This window comes from Rhamphochromis longiceps, linkage group LG3 (assembly GCF_057381845.1).
Source record: "Rhamphochromis longiceps isolate RC_006_pf linkage group LG3, R_longiceps_female_GT1.1, whole genome shotgun sequence".
NCBI lineage: Eukaryota > Metazoa > Chordata > Actinopteri > Cichliformes > Cichlidae > Rhamphochromis > Rhamphochromis longiceps.
The window spans coordinates 604,129-627,692 of record NC_140559.1 but is presented as its reverse complement, the minus strand read 5'-3'; the positions used below and the strand labels follow the sequence as shown (position 1 = coordinate 627,692).

Below are 23,564 nucleotides of genomic sequence, written 5' to 3'. Positions count from 1 at the left end.
AAGCGGACAGGACGACTGATCTGTGTTAAGGACAGAATGAATGGGGCCATGTATCGTGAGATTTTGAGCCAAAACCTCCTTCCATCAGTGAGAACTTTGAAGATGAAACGAGGCTGGGTCTTCCAACATGACAATGATCCAAAACACACCGCCCGGGCAACAAAGGAGTGGCTCCGTAAGAAGCATTTGAAAGTCCTGGAGTGGCCTAGCCAGTCTCCAGACCTCAACCCCATAGAAAATCTGTGGCGGGAGTTGAAAGTCCGTGTTCTCGGCGACAGCCCCAAAACATCACTGCTCTCGAGAAGATCTGCATGGAGGAATGGGCCAAAATACCAGCTACTGTGTGTGCAAACCTGGTAAAGACCTATAGTAAACGTTTGACCTCTGTTATTGCCAACAAAGGTTATGTTACAAAGTATTGAGTTGTATTTTTGTTATTGACCAAATACTTATTTTCCACCCTGATTTACGAATAAATTCTTTACAAATCCTACCATGTGGATTCATAGATTTTTTTTTCACATTCTGTCTCTCACAGTTGAAGTGTACCTCTGGTGCAAATTACTGACCTCTGTCATCATTTTAGGTGGGGGAACTTGCACAATCGGTGGCTGACTAAATACTTTTTTGCCCCACTGTACATTACACCCTATAGGAGGTTCCAGATGAAACTACAGGCTACGTATCACTGTCACATCTGCAATGATTCCTCACCTGACACGTTTTTGCACATGTTTTGGGACTGTCCTGTGGTATCCAATTTTTGGGTCTTTGTGAACTCTGTGTTATCTGAGGTACTGGAAGTTTTTTATGTTCCCAATCCTGGTCTTTGTCTCCTTAATGATACCTCTGAAATCTCCTTAAAACAAATGCAATGCAAAATGTTGTTCGCTTGATTCACATCCGCAAAGAAGACTATTACGAAGCAATGGTTCTGTCCTGACATTTGTATGGAATCATTCTGGAGGCGATGTCTTATCCGTGTTATTGGTTTTGAACATACCACAGCAAAATTAAATAAAGCTCGACCCACGACCGTTGACGCTTGGAAAATCTTCTCATCAAGAGTTATCTCCTGGAAGAGGCAATAACTGGTTTTAACTTTGTGTTTTTGTGTCTTTTCTTTGCTGTCCCTATGCCTTGTTTGCTAATGTTTGCTTTACTACTGCAGTTTACAGTTGTGCTGTATATGTCTGTACCTACCCCCCCCCCCCCCCCCCCCCCAACCCCGTTTTAAATCAATAAAATGTTGATCACAAAAGAAATATCCTGTCTCAGAGTGACGCTGAAAAACTAGTTCACACATTTATTACTTCCAGGCTGGACTACTGTAATTCAGTATTATCAGGATGTCCCAAAAACTCCCTGAAAAGCCTTCAGCTAATCCAAAATGCTGCAGCAAGAATCCTGACAGGGACTAGAAAGAGAGAGCATATTTCTCCTGTTTTGGCTCCCCTTCATTGGCTTCCTGTTAAATCCAGAATTGAATTCAAAATCCTGCTCCTCACATACAAGGTCTTAAATAATCAGGCCCCATCTTATCTTAATGACCTTGTAGTACCATATCACCCTATTAGAGCACTTTGCTCTCGCACTGCAGGCCTACTTGTTGTTCCTAGAGTATTTAAAAGTAGAATGGGAGGGAGAGTCTTCAGTTTTCAGGCCCCTCTTCTGTGGAAACAGCTTCCAGTTTGGATTCGGGAGACAGACACTATCTCTACTTTTAAGATTAGGCTTAAAACTTTCGTTTTTTCTAAAGCATATAATTAGGGCTGGACCAGGTGACCCCAAATCCTCCCTTAGTTATGCTGCAATAGGTGTACGCTGCTGGGGGACTCCTGTGATGCATTGAGTTTTTCCTTTCCAGTCACCTTTCTCACTCACTATGAATAGACCTCTCTGCATTGAATCACACTTGTTATTAATCTCCGTCTCTTTGCACATATTCAACTCTGTATATTTTATATATTTTATTATTATTATTATTATTATTATTATTTGTGACGGAGTGACCCGTCTCAAGGCAGAGTCCGCTGAGTATGGCACCGCCACCATTAGATCGCCACCATTAGTTCGATTTGGCACCCGGGGCGGCGTATCTTTCTGACGACCGAGTAGAGGAATAAAAGGGGTGAGGAGCAAGTTGTGAGCCGCATCGGGGGTGGCTAGATTTTGGTTCCCACTTACTTGTTAAGGGCGTCGGTCGGGGAGACGTGCGGGGGGATCGCCAATCGTGCAGGGTGACGCAAGCCGATGGTATGGGGGTGTGGGGTTTAAATAATGAGTTCACGTGTGTCTGGACCGTCATGAGAATGGCCTCATTACGTGGGCCGTTAATGTGTATATGAAGTCGGGTAGACTTCCGGGAAATAGTTGAGAGCCTGTATCAATGTATATGTTTTGTGAGTGTATAATGAAAAAGAAATTCTGGGGGAGGGAGACGGGGATTAAAGTTAGAATAAAGAATTGGTGGTGACGCCAAGGGGGAGGGGTTACGGGATATAAGAGACGGCGAGCCGGATATGAAGGGGAGTGTGTTGTAACATACAGGCTGTGTAGGGCGGATCTCAGTTTTATGTCTTTGCAACCATCTTTTTATGCACTGGGGAGGCCGTTTCAAATAAAGTATCCACACTAATACCTTACCGACTACGCCTGTGTTTGTCCGGGAGAGGTCTGGAAGGGGACCCCGTGACATTATTATTATTTTATTTTATTTTTTTTTACTATTTAATTTGTAAAAATGTGTACACACACACACACACACACACACACACACACACACACACACGTAGGAAAATATTTAGTATACACATCCAGAAATGCATACACTATTATATATTGTACATATATTTATTAGTTTCAGGTTGGCCATTCTTGTATTTTGCTCGTTTGTGTTGTTGTGTTTGCACATCTCTGTTGCTTGTGGGGCTCGCACACAAGAATTTCACTCGCATGTGCTGTGCCAGTGTGCCTGCACATGTGATGTGACAATAAAAGTGATTTGATTTGATTTGATTTCTCTCTTCCACAGCATGTTTTTTATCCTGTCTTCCTTCTCTCACCCCAATCGGTCGCAGCAGATGGCCGCCCCTCCTTGAGCCTGGTTCTACCGGAGGTTTCTTCCTGTTAAAAGGGAGTTTTTCCTTCTCACTGTCGCCAAAGTGCTTGCTCATAGTTGTCATTTGATTGTTGGGTTTTTCTGTCTATGTATTATTGTACGGTCTACCTTACAATATAAAGTGCATTGAGGAAACTGTTGTTGTGAGTTGGAGATGCATAAATAGAATTGAATAGAAAAATTTAATAAATGGTGAGTTTGATCCCTGGGAAGGAGTTGATCTCATGATGTCATTCTAGTGATGTCACTTCCTGGGCAGTCAGTGACTCGCATTCCATTGACATTGCATTATCAAGTCGACCTACAATACCTTGTTTTGAACCCTACTAAAGTACCTTGGTACCAGGTACTATTACTTAATCGAAAACACTAAAATCCGAGTAGAGTGAAGTTAAGATTTTAGTTACATATATGTGACAAACTTTCAGAAAATGTAGCAGTTTTAACAAAGTTGAATGATACAACTGCCAAGTCCAGTATGAATACAGCTTCCTGTGTTTGATTTGAGACAACACTAAACTGCCCCTACAGGGAGTAGTAATATGAATCCATCCAAATTGAAAGACTTCTTTTGCCTTTTTATTTGGCTGATTCTTAAAGTTCAGTAATAGTTAAAATAATGTTTAATAATGTGTTTCCTGATCGGAATATTTATGTTAAGTCTGAAGACAAGATGCATGTGGTATCTTCACAAAAGCCCCCCTATTCTGTTCATTCCCTGCTCCATATTTTTAGCTTTAAAATCAGCTTTATGCATTTCAAAATGATCCTTCTTTATCTTACCCTGGCCCTTGGTGCTGATGGTTAGTTCAAACATCCTACTTTTGATTGGCGTCCCATGGCCAACAGAAGGTTTGAACATATAACTAAAGAGCAGATGTACCTCTGGTACACTTTGCTTTGATGACTGGTGTCTTCTGTTCTCACTACAGAGAAGACTGCAGATGGATTTAAATTACTGCAGGTACAACAAACACAACATATTAAAATGATTTTTACTATTGGTTATATTAAAAAGAAAATACATGAGCACTTCTGGTACACATTTCTTGGATGTTTTATGACATACCTTGGGCATAATCTATCCCCCCCCCCCCCCCCCCCCCCCCCCCCCGGTGTTATTATATTAATTAGTCTACTTAATGCATTACAGTAAAATAAAAAATAGAATTAATAAAATGTAAAATAATAAAGGTAGAAAATCACAAAGCTGCCCAAGTCTATTAATATAGACTGACACACTTCACCACAGAGCACAAAGTAAACTGTTGCTTTGCAACCTGAATGCTATTATTAACCAAACCAAAACGGACTGGGGTGAGAATTCTCATTAGCTTCAGAACACAATAACAGGATACTGCAGCTGTGGTTACAAACCGCACGTTGGCTGTAGGCTGAAAGCATGCAGTTAGTGGTCTTTGTTCTGTTCAATCTGTCTTCATGCTAACAGCCTGTATGTGAATAAAACCCAAATAGAACAGACATGCGGGCCGCTTCTGAGCTGCTTTTGGCAATTGTTGCTCAATTGCGAAACTGCTGAATGATTTGTCACCCAAAAGTTGACAGAAAGTCATAAAAACATTATTCTGTTCATTAATCATTACTAATAACAGATCAACAGTCTAGATCCACTGCTATCATTCCCATGTGACTCATGACTGACCTAAAATAACAACAGGATACCTTAAAACAAGATCATTAGCTTTTTCACCATAATGTCGAGGATTCTGATGAGTTTCTTAAAGTAACAACGTCTGCAATATTTAAAATAGGCCTGGTAACCTGGTGGTACTTACCAGATGTTACTAATTACTAAGAGGGAGATCATTATAAAAATTTAAAAAATTAATGTATCGTTAGAAATTTTAATGTTAGCATTAAGATTAAAACAGCATCAGTTATTGGGTGTAGAAGTGAACCAGGAGACAAAGAAAACCAGTTGTACCTCTGATCTTTGATTTATTTTTCTTGTCACTTATGATGATTTCTCCATAAATGATATCTTCAGTTCTCACTGCTGAGTAGACTGCGGCTGGGTCACCATCTGCACAATAAAACACACAGAGGACATCAGTGCAGATCATGCAGAGTTGCTAATATGGATATTGATACTGATCCTGCAGAAATATTTTTGAATCTTTTTCATTTATTATTCATATTGTTATATCAGTTTAAAATAAATTAACATTACTGCTCCTTTACAGATAAATACAGGGGCAGAATGAGACCCCTTTTTCAGGTTCCTGGCCCACTTTTTTTGTGATGCACGATAGAGGCTATTTGTCTTGATAGACTAAAATAAATTAAGCTACCTACCATCATGCAGACACAATCTCGATACAATTTAAAAATTTTCACATCTATTCTTTGCATGTTATTTTATTGTTATATTTATATTTACAGATACATAGTTTAAATAAATTCACTCTGTTAAAAGTATTTCCCTCACTCATGGCCGTTTCATGCTTATTGGTATCAGCGGCAATGGGCTTATCTGCTGCTTGAATGCAACAAAAACATTCCATTAAAGAATTATTCAATATTACACAGATCATACTGGAACCTATAAATTCTGTTTATTTTCATCTTAAAACTTTAGGATTGGTGTGAATTATTGTCCACTTATTGGGCTCTAGAAAATAAAATAGGCTAATGACCTTGTTCATATGAATTTGTTTTACAGCAAAGGTTGTGCTGACCCGGCCCAGCGCTACTCATCGCTGGAAAGTGTGTGCCTGCTTTGTTAGTGCTGTTTTGCTTCAATTATCATTGGAAGATAAAGGTGGTGAATTTAAGGGACCTAGTTTGTTTCGCAGTTTGCTCAAAGTACTTGGCAGCTTGGCAGGGGGGCTCAACCATTTTTCTTATTCAAACCTTTTCTCCTGTTCCAAAAGGTTGATTCTGTTCATATGGACGTATGTTCATATGCATTTTTAGTGGGAGAAAAGCCAGAAGAACAGAATCAACTTTTTGGTTTCATTTATTGTTCATTTTTTCTTTTTCTGTTTGTTGCTTTGGCATTGTAGAAACTACTACCTAATGGTGTAAGGTAATTATAAATAGTTTGTAAGGTTGTAGAATTTATTTCTGGGCCAAACCAGCAGAAACATTTCAGATACATTTCTAATAAACCACTAACTATCATTATAAACTTCAGAATTACAAATAGACACTGATAATCCACATGTTGGTCTTAAATAAATATGAAAGTAAAGGAAAAATGGCACATAATACTGAAAGTTCTTCTTTCTTTTAAATTAGTAATTTGTTTTAGATCAGAACATTTGATACATTTTATTAACAACTTTAGATTCATCACAGTTTATCAATGGCTTATAGATATTCCTTTTTAGGAAAAAACAAACACAAAATAAAAACAAAAAGACAATGCCTACAAACTTTTTTTTTCTGCAGAGCTGTTGGTTTGTGTTAACCACAACGAGTAATTCCAATGCTCAGTAAGCTAAGCACACAGTGAGATTTTAAAGATGAGTACATTTGGGGAAAAAAATAATCGCTCCAATAGTCAAAGGAGCTTGCAAAGAAAAGCGTCTGGACTTCTTTAAGTTGCTTGAAGACGTTTTACCTCTCATCCGAGAAGCTTCTTCAGTTCTAAGGTCAGATGGTGGAGAGTCCCAGATATAAACCTAGTGGGAGTAACCCCCCACAGAGGGACAAAGGACCCCCTGATGATCCTCTAATCGCCTGAGCCAAGGTGTAAAACTGGGTGTAAGCTTCTCAGATGAGAAGTGAAACGTCTTCAACGTCTTCAAGTGAAACAATATATACGCGGCATTTTTTCCTCAAAACTTTCGACACGTTTACTGTCTAAGGACAGCGCTAGCAAGCACTCTCTGCTTATGAGCAGAGAAAAAAAGAAGCAAAAAAAGAGAGCAAAAAACACCCCAAAAAAACAGAGAACGTTTTAGGAGTGACGACGAGAGAGAGAGAGAAAGACAGCAGAAAAAGAAAGAGAGCGAGTTTTAAAATGTGAGAGATTTGTGACATTTAGCGTGTTTGGAGTGTGTAGTTAATGTGTTGTCTTGTGTAGTTAGTGTGTAGTGTTGTAAATAGTTTTGTGTTGTGTGTCAGAACATTAAGGTGACTGCTGTCTCCAGGTAGGAACAGGAGTGATACACCTGCTGCTGTCAGACCTGCAGGTATCAGGCTGTGGTGTTCTCCTTTATAGTGGACAGAAATTATTTTTTTGGAGTGGCACAAATAATTTGTGTGGCATCTTATTGAATGCAGAACACCTGATTGTTCTGTAAATAGTTTGAAATGGTTATTAAAAAAATCAAGGTAAAAGGTAAATGGATGCAAATAAATTTGTTGTTTGCAAAACTTGTTTATAGAATTTTAAAATTGACAATTAATATTTGCATTTAAAGTTATGAAATATGATTCATTAAACATGTTTGTGGTTGTTACAGTAAAAAATATAACTTTTTCTACTCTGATTTTATGTTTTTTGTCTTAATTTAGATCAATTGTGTTAATACAGTATGTCAAAATGAAAACATGACTGTAAATTCAGACACGTGAGGTTGTGCTGCAAAGAATGATACAAAACAAGGCAAATAAATAGTTTCTAAAGGTAAAATGTGGAGGGAAAATCAAAAATGGCCATTATACCCTGGACCCCAGAGGGTTAAACATTTTTTTAAAGTAACGCAATAGTTACTTTTCAAGTAATTAATTACTTTTAGAATATTGTAACGCAGTTACTAACTCAGTTACTTTTTTGAAGAAGTAACTAGTAACTATAATTAATTACTTTTTCAAAGTAACTTGCCCAACACTGCCAGTAATCCAGTAAAGGACAATATTACCTCTTTTTCTGACTGGCTGTAGTTGGCGAGTTGATATTTTGATGTCGCTGTACATGATGTCATCTGTGATGTCTTCTCCATTTCCTTTTTGATCAGCTAAAATGAACCAATAATGTTTAACAAAGTTGTTTCCCTCTAGACAATAAATAATAATCTAATTATAATGAGTGTATAGTTTACTTAAATCTACAAAACAAACCTAGACATGTATAGTCTACAAGTCTGAGTCTCACCTTCAGGTTTCCGATGAACAAACCGTCTCATCAGCAGAACCAGTATCAGCAGAAGAACCAAAACGCAGACTGATGCAGGAGTCAACACAACAGTCAACAACATGTGGTTATTATCAGGTGGAGGTGTGGTGGCGTGTTTCTCTAAAATAAATCCAAAACAGTCATTAACTTCTCGTCACATTGTGAATGTTGAAAGCTGCAGAAACACAGACAGGTGAGTGTGTCACCTGTGACAGTGATCCAGCTGGATGGAGACTCTCCATGACCGCTGATGTCACACTTGTAGAGGCCTTCATCAGACCTGGAAACATGCTGGATGGTCATGTGACCTGTAGGCTGCTTCCTGATGAGGGAGCCATCTTTATAAAAAGCAGCTGGGAGGTTGGAGGGAGTGGTCTTTGTTTTACAGAGCAGAGTGACGTCATCTCCCTCCATCACAGCGAGGACAGGACTCTGCAGGATCACTGATCCACCTCAACACAGAGACAAACTACAGCATTTCATCCATTTACACACAGCTTCATCAACACTAACTCCACACACTCAGCTTACCAGTGACTGTCAGGTTAACCATGTTACTGATGGGACCCTCTCTGGACTCACACCAGTAAACTCCAATGTCCTCTGTTAAGATATAGCTGATACTGCAGGAATTCCCAGTAGATTTGCCCCACTCAGCTCCACATTGAGTCTTGTTTTCTCTGCTTGTGTTCCTCCTCAGAGTCCATCCAGCAGAGCTGTCGTCCTCCTCACAGCTCAGAGACACAAAGTCATCTTTAAAGAACTGAGAGCTGCTGGGACTCACAGTCAGACGAGCTATGGGGGTTAAAATGACATTACCATTGTTAAAAGGATGTTTTGCTCTATCTGCATTGCAACTATCATTTTTTAAAAATCCAATCTGCAAACATGAACCCACTTTTCTGACATCACCCCAATCAGGTCACATCAGTGAGCATTTGTTGGGTTTAAACTGTGACAGAAGAAGGTTACTGACCTTGGTTTGTTGTGCAGCTCAGCAGTGAGATCAGAACTAAAGAGAAATGACACTGAGGTAAACATGAAGAACATTTCCACACAAACAGCTGAGAAACCCACAAACTAATCAATCTTATTCTATTTATCTCAGTCTATCTTGTATTTCCTCATCAAATGACTGGAAAGAATATAATCCTTAAATATACCGGGTGAACCACTCCATATATTCACACAATTTAAACTGTCCATGGTTAAAAAGCAGCTGAAATGATCAACATGTGCACTGACTACAATTCAATTTCAATTTCAATTCAATTTTATTTATATAGCGCCAAATCACAACAAAAGTCGCCTCAAGGCGCTTAGTCGCCTCAAGGCGACTACACTATGAGTAAAGTCATGCGTCCACTGTTTACCTGTGTTCATATAATGAGTGAATGATTTGAGCTTTTTACATGAGAAGGGTCACACTTTGGACCTTGTCATGTCTCACGGCTTGGGTATCCACATCTCTGAAATTTGTGAGAGTGCGTGTATCTCCGATCATTTTCCTGTTCTATTTTCTGCCACTGCACATTGTTCTGATGCTGCAGTAAAACCTCCTTCACGCCGTCTCCGGATCATCAATACCCATGTACCATCTCAGTTTTCTGCTGCTTTTAGCAACTCTGAGCTCTCCATGGCGGACTGGATTGGTTCCTTGTGTGCAGAAGATTTAACTGCTCTTTTTAACTCAACATGTACTTCTATTTTGGACCTCATCGCTCCCTTAAAAACACTCCGCCCCAAAGCTCATGCTGAACCCTGGATTACAGACTCTGTTCGTGCTCTCAGGCGCACCTGTAGATGTGCTGAGAGAAAATGGAAAAAGGACAAGCTGCACATTTCTTTTAATATCCTCAGAGACTCTCTTTCAACCTATCAGAAAGCCGTTAAAGAGGCCAAGTCCTCCTACATATCAAACCTGGTTAGCAGTAGTGTCCATAAACCTCAGACTCTGTTTCGTGTTTTAAATTCCATTGTAAATCCTTACACATCCACCAGCCTCACACCTTCTGCCACCCTCTGTAATGATTTTCTAAAGTTCTTTGTAAACAAGATTTCCTCCCTGCAGTCTCTCATTCCATCCTCACCTTCCAATCCCTGTGTTTTATCTTTGTGCCATTCTGCCTTTAATCAGTTCGAACCAATCTCTCTCTCTCAGCTGCATGAAATAGTCTGCAAGGTTAAGACTACCAACTGTTCCACCGATGCTATCCCCTCTCGGCTTCTGAAGCAGGTTCTGGACTCAGTCGGACCTTTCCTTCTGGTCCTGATCAATGCCTGCCTCAGTTCTGGTTGTTTTCCAACACCCTTCAAGCACGCTGTTGTTCAACCTCTCCTTAAAAAGCCTAATCTAGATCCATCCCTACTCTCTAACTATAGGCCCATTTCCAACCTCCCTTTTCTGTCCAAAGTACTGGAACGAGCTGCCCTCACGCAGCTCCAGCTATTTCTCGACAATAACAATCTCTACGAGAAGTTCCAGTCTGGTTTTAGAGCTCGGCATAGCACAGAAACCGCCCTACTGAGAGTTTTTAATGATTTGCTTTTAACTGTTGACTCTGGTTGTGCTGCTGTCTTAGTAACCCTGGACCTGACAGCAGCCTTCGACACTGTTGATCACAACATACTGCTATCCCGCCTTCAACATTGTGTCGGTTTAAAGGGCACTGTCTTAAAGTTTTTCCAGTCCTATTTGAATAATAGGAGTTTTTCTGTTCACCTTGGTGAACTGTCATCTCCCAGAGCTCCTTTAACCTGTGGCGTACCTCAGGGGTCCATACTAGGCCCCCTGTTGTTTATTCTGTACTTGCTCCCTCTGGGCGATGTGCTTCGTAAACATAATGTGTCCTTCCACATCTTTGCCGATGATATTCAGATCTACCTCCCTCTGAGGATGAACTGCAATGTTTCTTTACAGCCGCTACTCTCCTGCTTGTCTGACATTAAGACTTGGATGACTCTTAACTTTTTACACCTTAATGAAAGCAAAACTGAAGTCATTGTGTTTGGGCTTCCTAAAGATCCCAACTTCTCTCTTGACTTTTTGGGACCCCTAACCTCCGATTGCACTTCTTCCATTAAGAGTCTTGGTGTTATTTTTGACAATGCTTTTAAACTTGATAAACAAATCAGCTCTGTAGTTAAGGGATCTTTTTATCATTTGCGGATTTTAGCCAAAGTCAAGTCTTACCTTTGCAGGAACGATCTAGAAAGAGTGGTCCATGCTTTTATTACTTCACGGCTAGCCTACTGCAATTCCCTCTATGCTGGCCTAGATCGTTCCTGTCTACATCGCCTTCAACTGGTGCAGAACGCTGCCGCTCGCCTGTTGACCGGTTCAAAAAAAAGAGACCACATCACTCCGGTTCTCTGCTCTCTCCACTGGCTCCCAGTTGCCTTTAGGATTGATTTTAAAATCTTACTGCTGGCTTTTAAGGTTTTAAATGGCACTGCACCTTCTTACCTGTCAGAACTCCTTAGTACTTATCGCCCCAGGAGATCTTTGAGGTCAGCCGACCTGATGCTTTTAGATGTTCCCAGGTATAAATTAAAGACAAAGGGAGAGAGGGCGTTTGCTGTGGCTGCACCCAGACTGTGGAACAGCTTACCTCCTCACGTCAGACTCTCCAAAAGCCTAGAAACTTTTAAAACCGCTCTTAAAACTCACCTCTTTTCATTTGCTTTTAGAAAGGTTTAATTTATTTGTTTTATTTATTTTTATTTTTATTTTTATCAGCGAGGTGTTACTACGAAATTGTGTTCTATTGTATTTTTATCTGTATTTACTGTACAGCACTTTGGTCACCCTTGGTTGTTTTTAAATGTGCTCTATAAATAAACTTGACTTGACTTGACTTGACTTTTCACTGCCTGCTGTGTTTCAGTTCAGTTAATTTTTATTTCAAACATATACATTCATCAACATTTCATAAAATCTTTCCATACAGCTGTTTGAAAAGGAGTAGGCAGAAGTATATACTTATTCACCCTCTCAGGTTTACATCCTCATCATCTAAATTTGAACAACAAAAATGTATACAATGCCTTCAACTTAGAACATAACATCACAATAAGTATTTTCTCATGTAAAATTTTCTCAACTAAAACTATGTTTAGATTTATTCATTTGCAAAGAAAATAAACATGAGTTTGACTGCTGTCTTGGGTTAATTGCATTTTCTTCATTATTATACTTATTTAAAATTTCTTTTTTGAGTTTTATTTTAAACTGGTTTATATCACTACTTACCTTTATTTCTTCTTTTGACTCATTCCAGAATTTAACTCCCACTATTGAAATAGTAATTTTCAGTGTTGTTCTTACTCTTTGTCATTTTAAATTCCACTTCCCTCTAAAATTATACCTCCCTTCTCTTTCTAAGAACCATTTACTTTTTTTTTCAATTGGGAGCTTCCCTTTCATTGCCTTATATATTATTTGCACTGTTTTAAACTTCACCAGATCCTGGAATTTTATAGCTTGCGTCTTAATAAAAAGTGTGTTTGTGTGAGCCCTATACCCCTCCTGATTTATTAGTCTAATAGCCCTTTTCTGCATTATGATTATAGTCTGAATATTACTTTTATATGTATTTCCCGAAACCTCTACACAATAACTCATGTATGGTATTAGGAAAGAACAATATAACATATACAATGTTTTCCTATCCAGAAATTGTTTTACTTTCCCCAAGACAGCAATTCCCCGAGCTAACTTTCCCCTCACATAAGTGATGTGTGATCACACCAAGAAATTTTATGGTATTAACCCTTAATAATATACATTATCAACACAAATTTCAATGTTAATGTTTTTCTTATAGTTTCCAAATAACATAAATCAGTTATCAGGAGAAAAGACAGTCAAAGTACAAAAATTCAAACAAACACAGAGATTCTACTTACAGAGCAGACACAGCACAGATGTTTCCTTCATCGTCCTTCTCACTCATATGAGCTATTTTTTCATTTCTGTCACTGACACCAAGTAAAGCCCGCCCTCTTTCTCTGAGGAGGAGCTTTTCTATTGGTTCAAAACTAGCAGTGGGAGACTCCCTTTTTTTCTTAGTATAAAATGATAAAACTACTTTAAAAATATCGGTATAAAAACACTGCAATGGTCTGTAGTCTTAAATACGCTGAATCTATAATGCCCACAGTCATCATTCTGCTCACTGAAGAGACGTTTGAAAAATCATATGTACTCTGGTGTCTGAGCTATAGCTGATACTCAAATCTATTTACATTTACTGCAGGTTCCACAGTTTGTTATATATTTATATATACATTTCTCGAATAACTGCCGAATCTCGACCAGGGTGTGCATCCAGTAAGGGTCTCCAGGCTAGGTGCCCCATGCTAACCTGTGTGAGAGAAATAAGGAGATGAAGCCATACCACCTCAGACATTACCCGAATTAACAAGATCAACTTCAGGTGTTGAGGAACAAGAAGACTCTGACGAGAAGTGGGCTACTGGAACAATAAGGCACAAGCAAGCAAGGGATGAGAACAGGGCGCTATCGGAATTCTACTACCCAAGTAATCCCAGTAGAAAGGGGTTACATGAAGCGGATGTGGGACTTGTGGAATCTTTTATACCCAACATCCATGCTGTCAGCGAAACAACTGTGCTCCAACACAGGGAGCAACTGCTGCATTGAAGGCATTGAATTTGAGAGCAGCTGACCTGAGAGAAAGGAACATGCCTAAGCTGGAAACATGGATCTCAGAGCAGACCACAGCAACCTCCCAGAATAGCCTTCAGTAACCGTCACAGTGACAGAAATTGAGGAAAGCGTCTCAAGGTCCTGCGAGACTACAAGGTACAGAAGGAAAAAATGGAGATGTTTAACCAGCCGGACATAGTAGTGGTGGACGAGCAGAGGAAGATGGCTGCTGTGATAGACGTAATGATACAGAATGACAGCAACATCAGGAAGAAGGAACACAAGAAGCTGGAGAAGTACCAAGGGCTCAGAGAAGAAGATGTGGAGGAAGAAGGCAACAGTGCTAGTTGGAACCCAACTACCCAAGCTAGGCGAGTGGCGCCAGCAAATCCCAGGAACAACATCCGAGATCTCTGTCCAGAAGAGGGCAGTCCTAGGAACAGCTAAGATATTTCGCAGGACCATCAAGCACCCAGGCCTCTGGTAGAGGACCTGAGCTTGAAGGCTGAAAGACTGCCCTCGGGGGCGAGAAGGGAATATATAATTAAGCATTTTCACATTTGCAAACCTCAATTCAATTAGATTGTCACGAGCACAGGGGGGACTCAAATGCAGAATCACAAAGCACAGTTCGTTTATTTAGTTTATTTATTTATTTTATTTACTATATACAGATGAAGGGAAATGGGATCTCCAGAGGTCACAAGGGCAGTGGGGGCAAAACACATATGGGTTATTCACACAAGGCTTCTCCTCCCAGGGCTTCCTCATCACACTCACCCTACACAGATTCACACTCAAGCATGCAGAATCTTGCATGGAGATAGGAGAGTAGCATTATGTCTGTGAAAGTTTTCAGTCATCCAGGTCATCGTAGTCAAAGGAGCTTGCAAAGAAAAGCGTCTGGACTTCTTTAAGTTGCTGGAAGACATTTCACCTCTCATCCGAGAAGCTCCCTCAGTTCTAAGGTCAAATAGCGGAGAGTCCCAGATTTAAACCCAGTGGGAGTGTCCCCCCAAAGAGGGACAAAGGGACCTACTGATGATCCTCTAATCACCTGAGCCAAGGTGTGAAACTGGGTGTGGGCCCCAATCAGCCAGGGTTTCGGGTGAGCTCATTGTGAAACCTGGCCCCACCCTATCACGTGATATTCTGAGGTCAGATGGCCCAGGATATGAGTGGGCGTTAAGGCGTCTGGGAAGGATCTAAAAACTGGACTGTAGATGGCAGACAGTTGGAGTCATAAACCACCGCCTCTGTTCAAAGATGGTCGCTCACAGTGGACGGAAATGGCTTCTTTCACTCCTCTTTCAAACCATCTGTCCTCTCTGTCCAAAATGTGAACATGGGCATCCTCGAAAGAAAGGATCCTCGAAAGGATAAAGGACACTCTTTCGAGGATGCCAATGTTCAAATTTCCTCAGAAGTCAATGTGCCATATGATTGCATTAGCAATAAATTTAAAAACACTCTGCATGAACAGTTACGAACTATATAGTACAACTTTATAGAATTATATTTGTTCGTTGATGTTGGCAGCTATCAGCGAATAGTTATCAGCTATTTTGAAACACACAAAAAAAATTCACTTTTTATCCATAACAGCAAATGAACTGTACAACAGAAAATACAAATGCTATTTATGGTCTCCTCACACCAATGATAAGTAGTGATGTGACGTTCTGTATCGCGGTTTCGAAGCTTGTGTCGAGTAACTGAGGGGGCGTTTCCACGATGCGCGTATCGAGGCTTGCTTCATTTATGGGAGGAGCTGAAAATGATGACGTCCGAAGCCTCGCTGCCCGGCTGTACCACGTGACTGGTTCATGAAGTGGTTCGAATTTTGCCGCGAGCTATGACAGCGATATAAACCCCTCAGACTTCAATCAAAATGTAGGTGTTTGATGGAGATTTGCTCTTAGTGAGAGTTTGGAGACAGTTTGGAGGTTTATGAGAGTGAGGAGAGAAAGTCAGGAGAGAATGGAGCCAGCTAAGAAGAGGAGGATGTCCTCCCCTGTGTGGGAACATTTTAATTTTATTCCTCCCAACAAGGTATGTAAATTTCTACAGATGTATTTTCATAATACTGATGGTGCAATACAATTTATGTTAAGCTGTCTGTACTTTTGTACAAGGTGAAGTGTACAAAAGGCCCCGTAGTTATGGTTTTATTCTGTTCAGTTGTTAGTTCACCTGTAGTTTTTTAGAGTGGCCAGTAGAGGTCACGCCACCGCTTTGTATGAGAGACTATGTCCAGGGAGAGAGTGGGCAAAGCACCTGAGCCTTTCTGCTCCAGATTACCGGCAGAGAATTGGTTATTCCGTGAGAAGTGTGCGTTAATGAGCAATGTAAGTTAGTGATGTGTGGGGATGTGATAATAAGATGTGTTTGGGACTGTAATCAAGGTTAGGGGGGAAATGACTATGTTTCTGTCTGTGCCGCTAGCGGGTGCTAAGCTAAGCTAAGCTAACTCTCCTGCCGTGTGGTTGGGTATAGCTGTGTACCGGGTTAGCTCTCTCAGTGGGTCTATGCCTGAGTCGTGGGTAATATATGGCCTATGGTATTAAAGGGGATGTTAGTTTATTTCCCGCCTGTGTTTATGTTGATGTACTCTGGAGATATTGTTGTGAACACTTTAGCAATGTAGCATTTTCTTTCTGTTCCTTTCAGAGACCACACACACACATCCATGCCCACGTACCTAAACCTGTATGCAATACCTGCTCCTCTGACAACCTCTGTTACCTTCAACTATGTGAAGTCAATACAAGAGTCTGCACTATCCTCGGTGTCTTCATTGTCTCCCTTCTGAACATTCATCCGGGCCTTGAGCAGTGTTCTGGCCGACACTCCGGGGAGTGGTAGCTGCAAACCTGAACTAGCACCTTACAGTCCTTCCAGTACAAGCTATCTATCCAACATTAATGGTCCTTCGAGCCGGATGTAAGCTGCTTCTACCCTAACAAGATGGATGATATTCAGAACTTCTCAGCTCTTGGTGCGCGCCCACGGCGTAATGTACGGCGTCCCCTCCGCTATGAAGCTTATGAGACTGACTTCCCCGGGCTTGGTGCAGGTTACCAGGAGGAAAGTGAGACAGGAGGCAACACCCGTTCTTCCCACCATCCTCCGTCTGACCCCTCTGATGACCGCTCACACGGTCATGTCACACCACTGAGAGCAGAGTTAGAAGATATACAACGTGAAAGGTTCCTGTTCCAGCAGTCGCATGACCAGATGAAAGCTGGGCTGGCTAATGTCCAGGCCCTTCATGCTAGTTTGCTGCAGTTGTTGGACCGTGTAGAGACTCTGCAGCTCAGTCCACTGCCCAGAGCCTCTTCTGTTCATCTCCCGCCACCCCCCGCTGAAGAGGAAGAGGACTGGCCTCCACCACCTCCTCCTGTTGTGTTCAAGGAGGAGTCTGTCTCCAGCCAGGGTCCAGTTGCGGACCGCATCGATACGATGATGAAAGAGCTCCAGGATCTGAAGAGGGAGTCTATGGCTGCACAGGAGAGTCAGATCATCCCCCCACATTAATCTAGGCCAGGGTTCACTTCTCCTGAGCCAAGGATCGTCTACCCTCCAGCGCCGCCTCAGAGAGTACACCCCCCTCCACTGCAACCACTGCCAGCCTCACCTCTGTCCTCATCTACTCCTTTCTTGGCTTACAGGGGGCCTCGTCCAAGCATTCCCAAGCTCACACGCCATGATCCTGGGGAATTTGCTCGTCTAAAGATGGCGCTAGAGAACTTATTGCCCCTGGAGAGTTCAGAGCTCTTCAGGTACCAGGTCTTGTTAGATCACCTACACCTGAAGGAAGCAAAGTTGATAGCAGACGCTTACCTCTATTCTGCCACGCCCTTCAGTGACACTATGAACGCTCTTAACGACAGGCTTGGGCAGCCCCACCAGCTTGCCCTGAGAAGAATTGCTGTTGTCATGGACTCACCTGACATCCACCGGGGGGATGCAGCCGCATTCGAGCGATTCTCTCTCCACATCCAGTCGCTCGTGGGCATGCTGAAGACTTTAGGCCCTGATGGGGAGGTCGAACTACAGTGTGGCTCCCATGTGGCTCGACTCCTTAGTAAGCTTCCTTCAGAGCAAAGGGCTGATTTCCGTTGGTGCATGTACAACCATTCTGGTCAGGCTTACACCCTGGACGACCTGGCTACCTGGTTAAAGTACGAATCCTGGTGTCAGGACTATGACGGCCTGCCCACCCCAGCGATCACCAGAGAGAAGCCTGATGTCAGACCAAGCAGACGCTCTGTTGCGCTCCTTCACATTGCAGAGAGCTCACCCAGGTCACTAGGTACCACTCCAAACACAGCTAGGCAGCCACCCTACTGCGCCTTTTGCGATAACCGGGCCCATCACCTGAGTCAGTGTCAGGAGGTCGTCAAACTGAGTCGCGAACAGCTCACAGACTGGATAAAGATCAACAAGAGGTGCTGCCGTTGCGCTCGCTCCCATCAGGCAGCACAGTGTACCCTCAAGAAACCCTGCAGCCGGTGTCAGGGTCGTCATCTGCAGGTCCTTCACTATGTGAATTCTAAGCCCTTAAAGGCACATGGCCTAGTGTCTGCTCCCCCACGAGAAGGTGAGAATCCTACGGGCGTCCTGTACCTCGATCGTCCTACAGAGAGCGGCCAAGTCCTGTTAAAGGTTGTCCCAGTCATCCTTCACCATAATGGCAAGACTTTGAGCACTCACGCAGTTTTGGATGATGGGTCAGAGAGGACTATGCTGCTACCCACCTTCGCTGCTGGAAGCGGCTATTACGCAGTTGCATGGGGCGGCCAAAGGCGGTGGAACTTCATTGGCTTATGACTATGTTCGAGCAGAGATGGATGTCCTGAGAGAAGCTCAACAGGAGAGCTTCCCTGAGGAGTATCGACTCCTTAAGCAGGGGAAATCCATCAGTCGCAGCAGTCGTCTCCTTGCACTATCCCCTGAGTTCGACCACGAGAATGAGGTCATCCGTGTAGGTGGACGTCTTCGCCGCTCTGAAGATCTCGCCTTTACCAGCTCCCATCCTTTAGTTTTGGATCCGACACATCCAGTCACCCGCCTGTTCATCCAGGACGTCGACAGTCGCCTGCGCCATCCAGGGCCAGAGAGGGTCTTCGCGGAGATTCGGCGCACTCATTGGATCCTGAGAGGCCGGGAAGCAGTTAGGCTTTTTCAAAGGACCTGTCTTGAGTGCCGCAGATGGAGAGCCCGACCGACTGTTCCCAAGATGGCGGACCTGCCAGTTGCGCGCCTCCGCCTTTACAAACCTGCCTTTTATTCGACAGGCGTGGACTGTTTTGGACCCTTTGAGGTCAAAATCGGGCGCCGTGTGGAAAAGAGGTGGGGCATCATCTTTAAGTGCCTAACTATCAGAGCGGTCCACCTTGATGTCCTAACCTCCATCGATACAGATGCCTTCCTAATGGCACTTCGACGTTTCATTGCCAGGAGAGGAACTCCAGCTGAGCTGTACTCGGACCAAGGGACCAACTTCCGTGGGGGAGAAAGGGAACTCCAAGCAGCTTTTGCAGCCATGACCTCTGACCTGCAGAAGCTCCTGGCTCCCCATAAGATCGTCTTCCACTTCAAAACTCTGGAGGGATCTATGCTAACGTAGAACCCAGTCAGGACACCTGCTACTGCTGTTTGTTCTTTTTTTTTTTTTTTTTTTTTTTTTAATGGGCGATCGTTTTCAGGCTTCAAGTAGCACGATTATACCAACATTTCACATTCTAGACATTGTTTTAGGTGTATTTGACCAAAAGTTTGACTGAAAATTCACATTCAAGCTTTTTTTTCAAGGCTGTGGTATTTGCCCACAAACAATACCTTTCAGCTAGCTAAAACAGAATATTATGCTATCAGCGAGCAACATGGCTAATGCCTTTCACACAGCTTTGTCTCAACTCCAAAGAGCCACAGAAGTAAAAGCTAATAATAATAATTGAAACAATCTTTGAAAAAATGACTTACCAAGCATGGCAAACAACTCAAATATGTAGAGCAAAATGTTCTGAAACGGCTTCACTTCAGCTTCGATTGGAGCCTATGGTGCTGGGGGCGGAGTCTGTGAATTTACTCTGTTGGTGTCATAGCCCCTGTAGGAGTTCAGAGTTAAGAGGTCAAGAGTTAATGTTTCCATTGTAACACCTCCAATTTGACATAGAAACACTCATTTTTAACACTCGATTTTAACTACTATCATTTTACACCTCAGAGTTACATTAAAAGAATGTGACTCTGCTTAGAGTAAAATTAACTCTACTTTTGCAAGAAGACTATTAACACCAAAACATTTAACACTTTTGAATTTGCTGTGTTCCCCTTGGTATTTTTGCACATCTCACAATGCTAGCATGTTCTATTAAAATTCATTAAGAATATAACGTGCCTTTTGTTTACACCATCCCATTTGTATTTTAATGGGGCAGAATATAAATTCTCAACAATTCTCTAAAGCACCACAAGATGGCGATACAACACAAGGACTGAAATCATCCCAGCTCAGGCAGGTCAGCAATCACATGTACTACAGATCTAATTAACCTCTGCACACCAGAAATAGGGTTTTACAATGCGTCCACTTTTTTTTTTACACAGTCACACTATGTAATGTTTCAAAACGCATTAGATTTTTAAGGAAACAAACAAACCCCAAACACAAATAACAAATATCAAATAATGAGCCAATTTTAGTTGTAATTACTAATTAACACGTTAACTAGATTGTCAAATTAAAGATTCACTTAGTTGACAAATGTGCTCTGCTTATTAGAATCTTCCTTCAAGGAGCTCTTTTTACTTTGTTCCTTTGAGTAGATTACAGAGCCTTTACTTTCTCAATTTTACTCGGGTAATAAACTTGCTTGAGTAGGCTACTTTGACTGAAAATTTTTTAATTCAATTCAATTCAATTTTATTTATATAGGGCCAAATCACAACAGCCGCCTCAAGGCACTTTATATTGTAAGGTAGACCCTACAATAAAACATACAGAGAAGACCCAACAATCATATGACCCCCTATGAGCAAGCACTTTGGGGCGACAGTGGGAAGGAAAAACTCCCTTTTAACAGGAAGAAACCTACGGCAGAACCAGGCTCAGGGAGGGGCGGCCATCTGCTGCGACTGGTTGGGGTGAGAGAAGGAAGACAGGATAAAGACATGCTGTGGAAGAGAGACAGAGATTAATAACAGATATGATTCAATGCAGAGAGGTCTGTTAACACATAGTGAGTGAGAAAGGTGACTGGAAAGGAAAAACTCAATGCATCATGGGAATCCCAGGCAGCCTACGTCTATTGCAGCATAACTAAGGGAGGATTCAGGGTCACCTGGTCCAGCCCTAACTATATGCTTTAGCAAAAAGGAAAGTTTTAAGCATAATCTTAAAAGTAGAGATAGTGTCTGTCTCCCGAATCCAAACTGGAAGCTGGTTCCACAGAAGAGGGGCCTGAAAACTGAAAGCTCTCCCTCCCATTCTACTTTTAAATACTCTAGGAACAACAAGTAGGCCTGCAGAGCGAGAGCGAAGTGCTCTAATAGGGTGATATGGTACTACAAGGTCATTAAGATAAGATGGGGCCTGATTATTTAAGACCTTGTATGTGAGGAGCAGGATTTTGAATTCAATTCTGGATTTAACAGGAAGCCAATGAAGGGAAGCCAAAACAGGAGAAATCTGCTCTCTTTCTAGTCCCTGTCAGTACTCTTGCTGCAGCATTTTGGATTAGCTGAAGGCTTTTCAGTGAGTTTTTGAACATCCTGATAATAATGAATTACAGTAGTCCAGCCTGGAAGTAATAAATGCATTAACTAGTTTTTCAGCGTCACTCTGAGACAGGATATTTCTACTTTTAGAGATGTTGCGCAAATGGAAGAAAGCAGTCTTACATATTTGTTTAATATGTGCATTGAAGGACATGTCCTGGTCAAAAATGACTCCAAGGTTCCTCACAGCATTACTGGAGGCCAAGGTAATGCCATTCAGAGTAAGAATCTGGTTAGATACCATATTTCTAGGCTTTTCAGGGCCGAGTACAATAACCTCAGTTTTATCTGAATCAAGAAGCAGAAAGTTAGCGGCCATCCAGGTCTTTATGTCTTTAAGACATTCCTGCAGTTTAACTAATTGGTGTGTGTTATCTGGCTTCATGGACAGATAGAGCTGGGTGTCGTCTGCATAGCAGTGAAAATGTATGCTGTGTCTTCTAATGATGCTGCCTAAGGGAAGCATCTATAATGTAAACAGAATTGGTCCTAGCACTGAACCCTGTGGAACTCCATAATTAACCTCAGTGTGTGAAGAGGACTCTCCATTTACATGCACAAATTGGAGTCTATTAGATAGATATGATACAAACCACTGCAGTGCAGTACCTGTAATACCTACAGCATGTTCTAATCGCTCTAATAGGATATTATGGTCGACAGTATCGAATGCTGCACTGAGGTCTAGCAGGACAAGCACAGAGATGAGTCCACTGTCAGAGGCCATAAGAAGATCATTTGTAACCTTCACTAAAGCTGTTTCTGTGCTGTGCTGAGCTCTGAAACCTGACTGAAACTCTTCAAATAAACCATTCCTCTGCAGATGATCTGTTAGCTGTTTGACAACTACTCTTTCAAGGATGTTTGATATAAAGGAAGGTTGGAGATTGGCCTATAATTAGCTAAGACTGCTGGGTCTAGAGATGGCTTTTTGAGTAAAGGTTTAACTACAGCCAGCTTGAAGACCTGTGGTACATAGCCGATTATTAGAGATAGGTTGATCATATTTAAGATCGAAGAATTAATTAATGGCAGGACTTCTTTGAGCAGTTTTGTAGGAATGGGGTCTAAAAGACACGTTGATGGTTTGGAGGAAGTAATTATTGAAGTTAACTCAGAAAGATCAATTGGAGAAAAAGAGTCTAACTTAACATCAATGGTACTAAGAATAGCTGTAGATAATATTACATCTGTGGGATGATTACTGGTAATTTTTTCTCTAATGATAAAAATTTTATTTGTGAAGAAGTTCATGAAGTCATTACTAGTTAACGTTAAAGGGATGGTTGGCTCAAAAGAGCTCTGACTTTTTGTCAGCCTGGCTACAGTGCTGAAGAGAAACCTGGGGTTGTTCTTATTTTCTTCAAACAGTGATGAATAGTAAGATGTTCTGGCTTTGCGGAGGGCTTTCTTATAAAGCAGCAAACTATTTCTCCAGGCTAAATGATGATCCTCTAAATTTGTGACACGCCATTTCCTCTCCAGATTACGAGTCATCTGCTTTAGGGTACGTGTTTGAGAATTATACCACGGAGTCAGGTACTTCTGATTAGAGACCTTAGTTTTCACTGGAGCTACAGTATCCAGAGTCGTACGTAGTGAGGAGGTGAAATTATTAACAAGATGATCGACCTCTGTTGGAGTAGCGTTCAGATAGCTGCTCTGCTCTGTGTTGGTACAGGGCATTGAAGATGATAACAGTGGGTGGATTATATTCTTAAACTTAGTTACAGCATTTTCAGAAAGACATCTACTGTGATAAAGTCTACTCTCCACCGCTGTGTAATCAATTATTGTAAATATAAATATTATCAGGAAATGATCAGACAGGAGAGGGTTTTCAGGAAACACTGTTAAATGTTCAGTTTCTATGCCATATGTTAAAACAAGATCTAGAGTGT

General features: G+C 41.7%; 1 protein-coding gene across 1 annotated transcript; it reads right to left on the bottom strand.

The window, feature by feature from the left end:
* Positions 1-4,773: 4,773 nt before the first annotated feature.
* Positions 4,774-13,204, bottom strand: LOC146672417 (low affinity immunoglobulin gamma Fc region receptor III-like). The gene is made up of 7 exons (XM_085402573.1): positions 13,116-13,204; positions 9,184-9,219; positions 8,739-9,002; positions 8,414-8,659; positions 8,187-8,327; positions 5,067-5,165; positions 4,774-4,784 (listed from the first exon to the last, which is right to left on the bottom strand). Exons 1-7 carry the CDS (start codon positions 13,144-13,146, stop codon positions 4,774-4,776), a joined length of 828 nt encoding a protein of 275 aa, XP_085258699.1. The 5' UTR covers positions 13,147-13,204.
* Between the last annotated feature and the right edge of the window lie 10,360 nt (positions 13,205-23,564).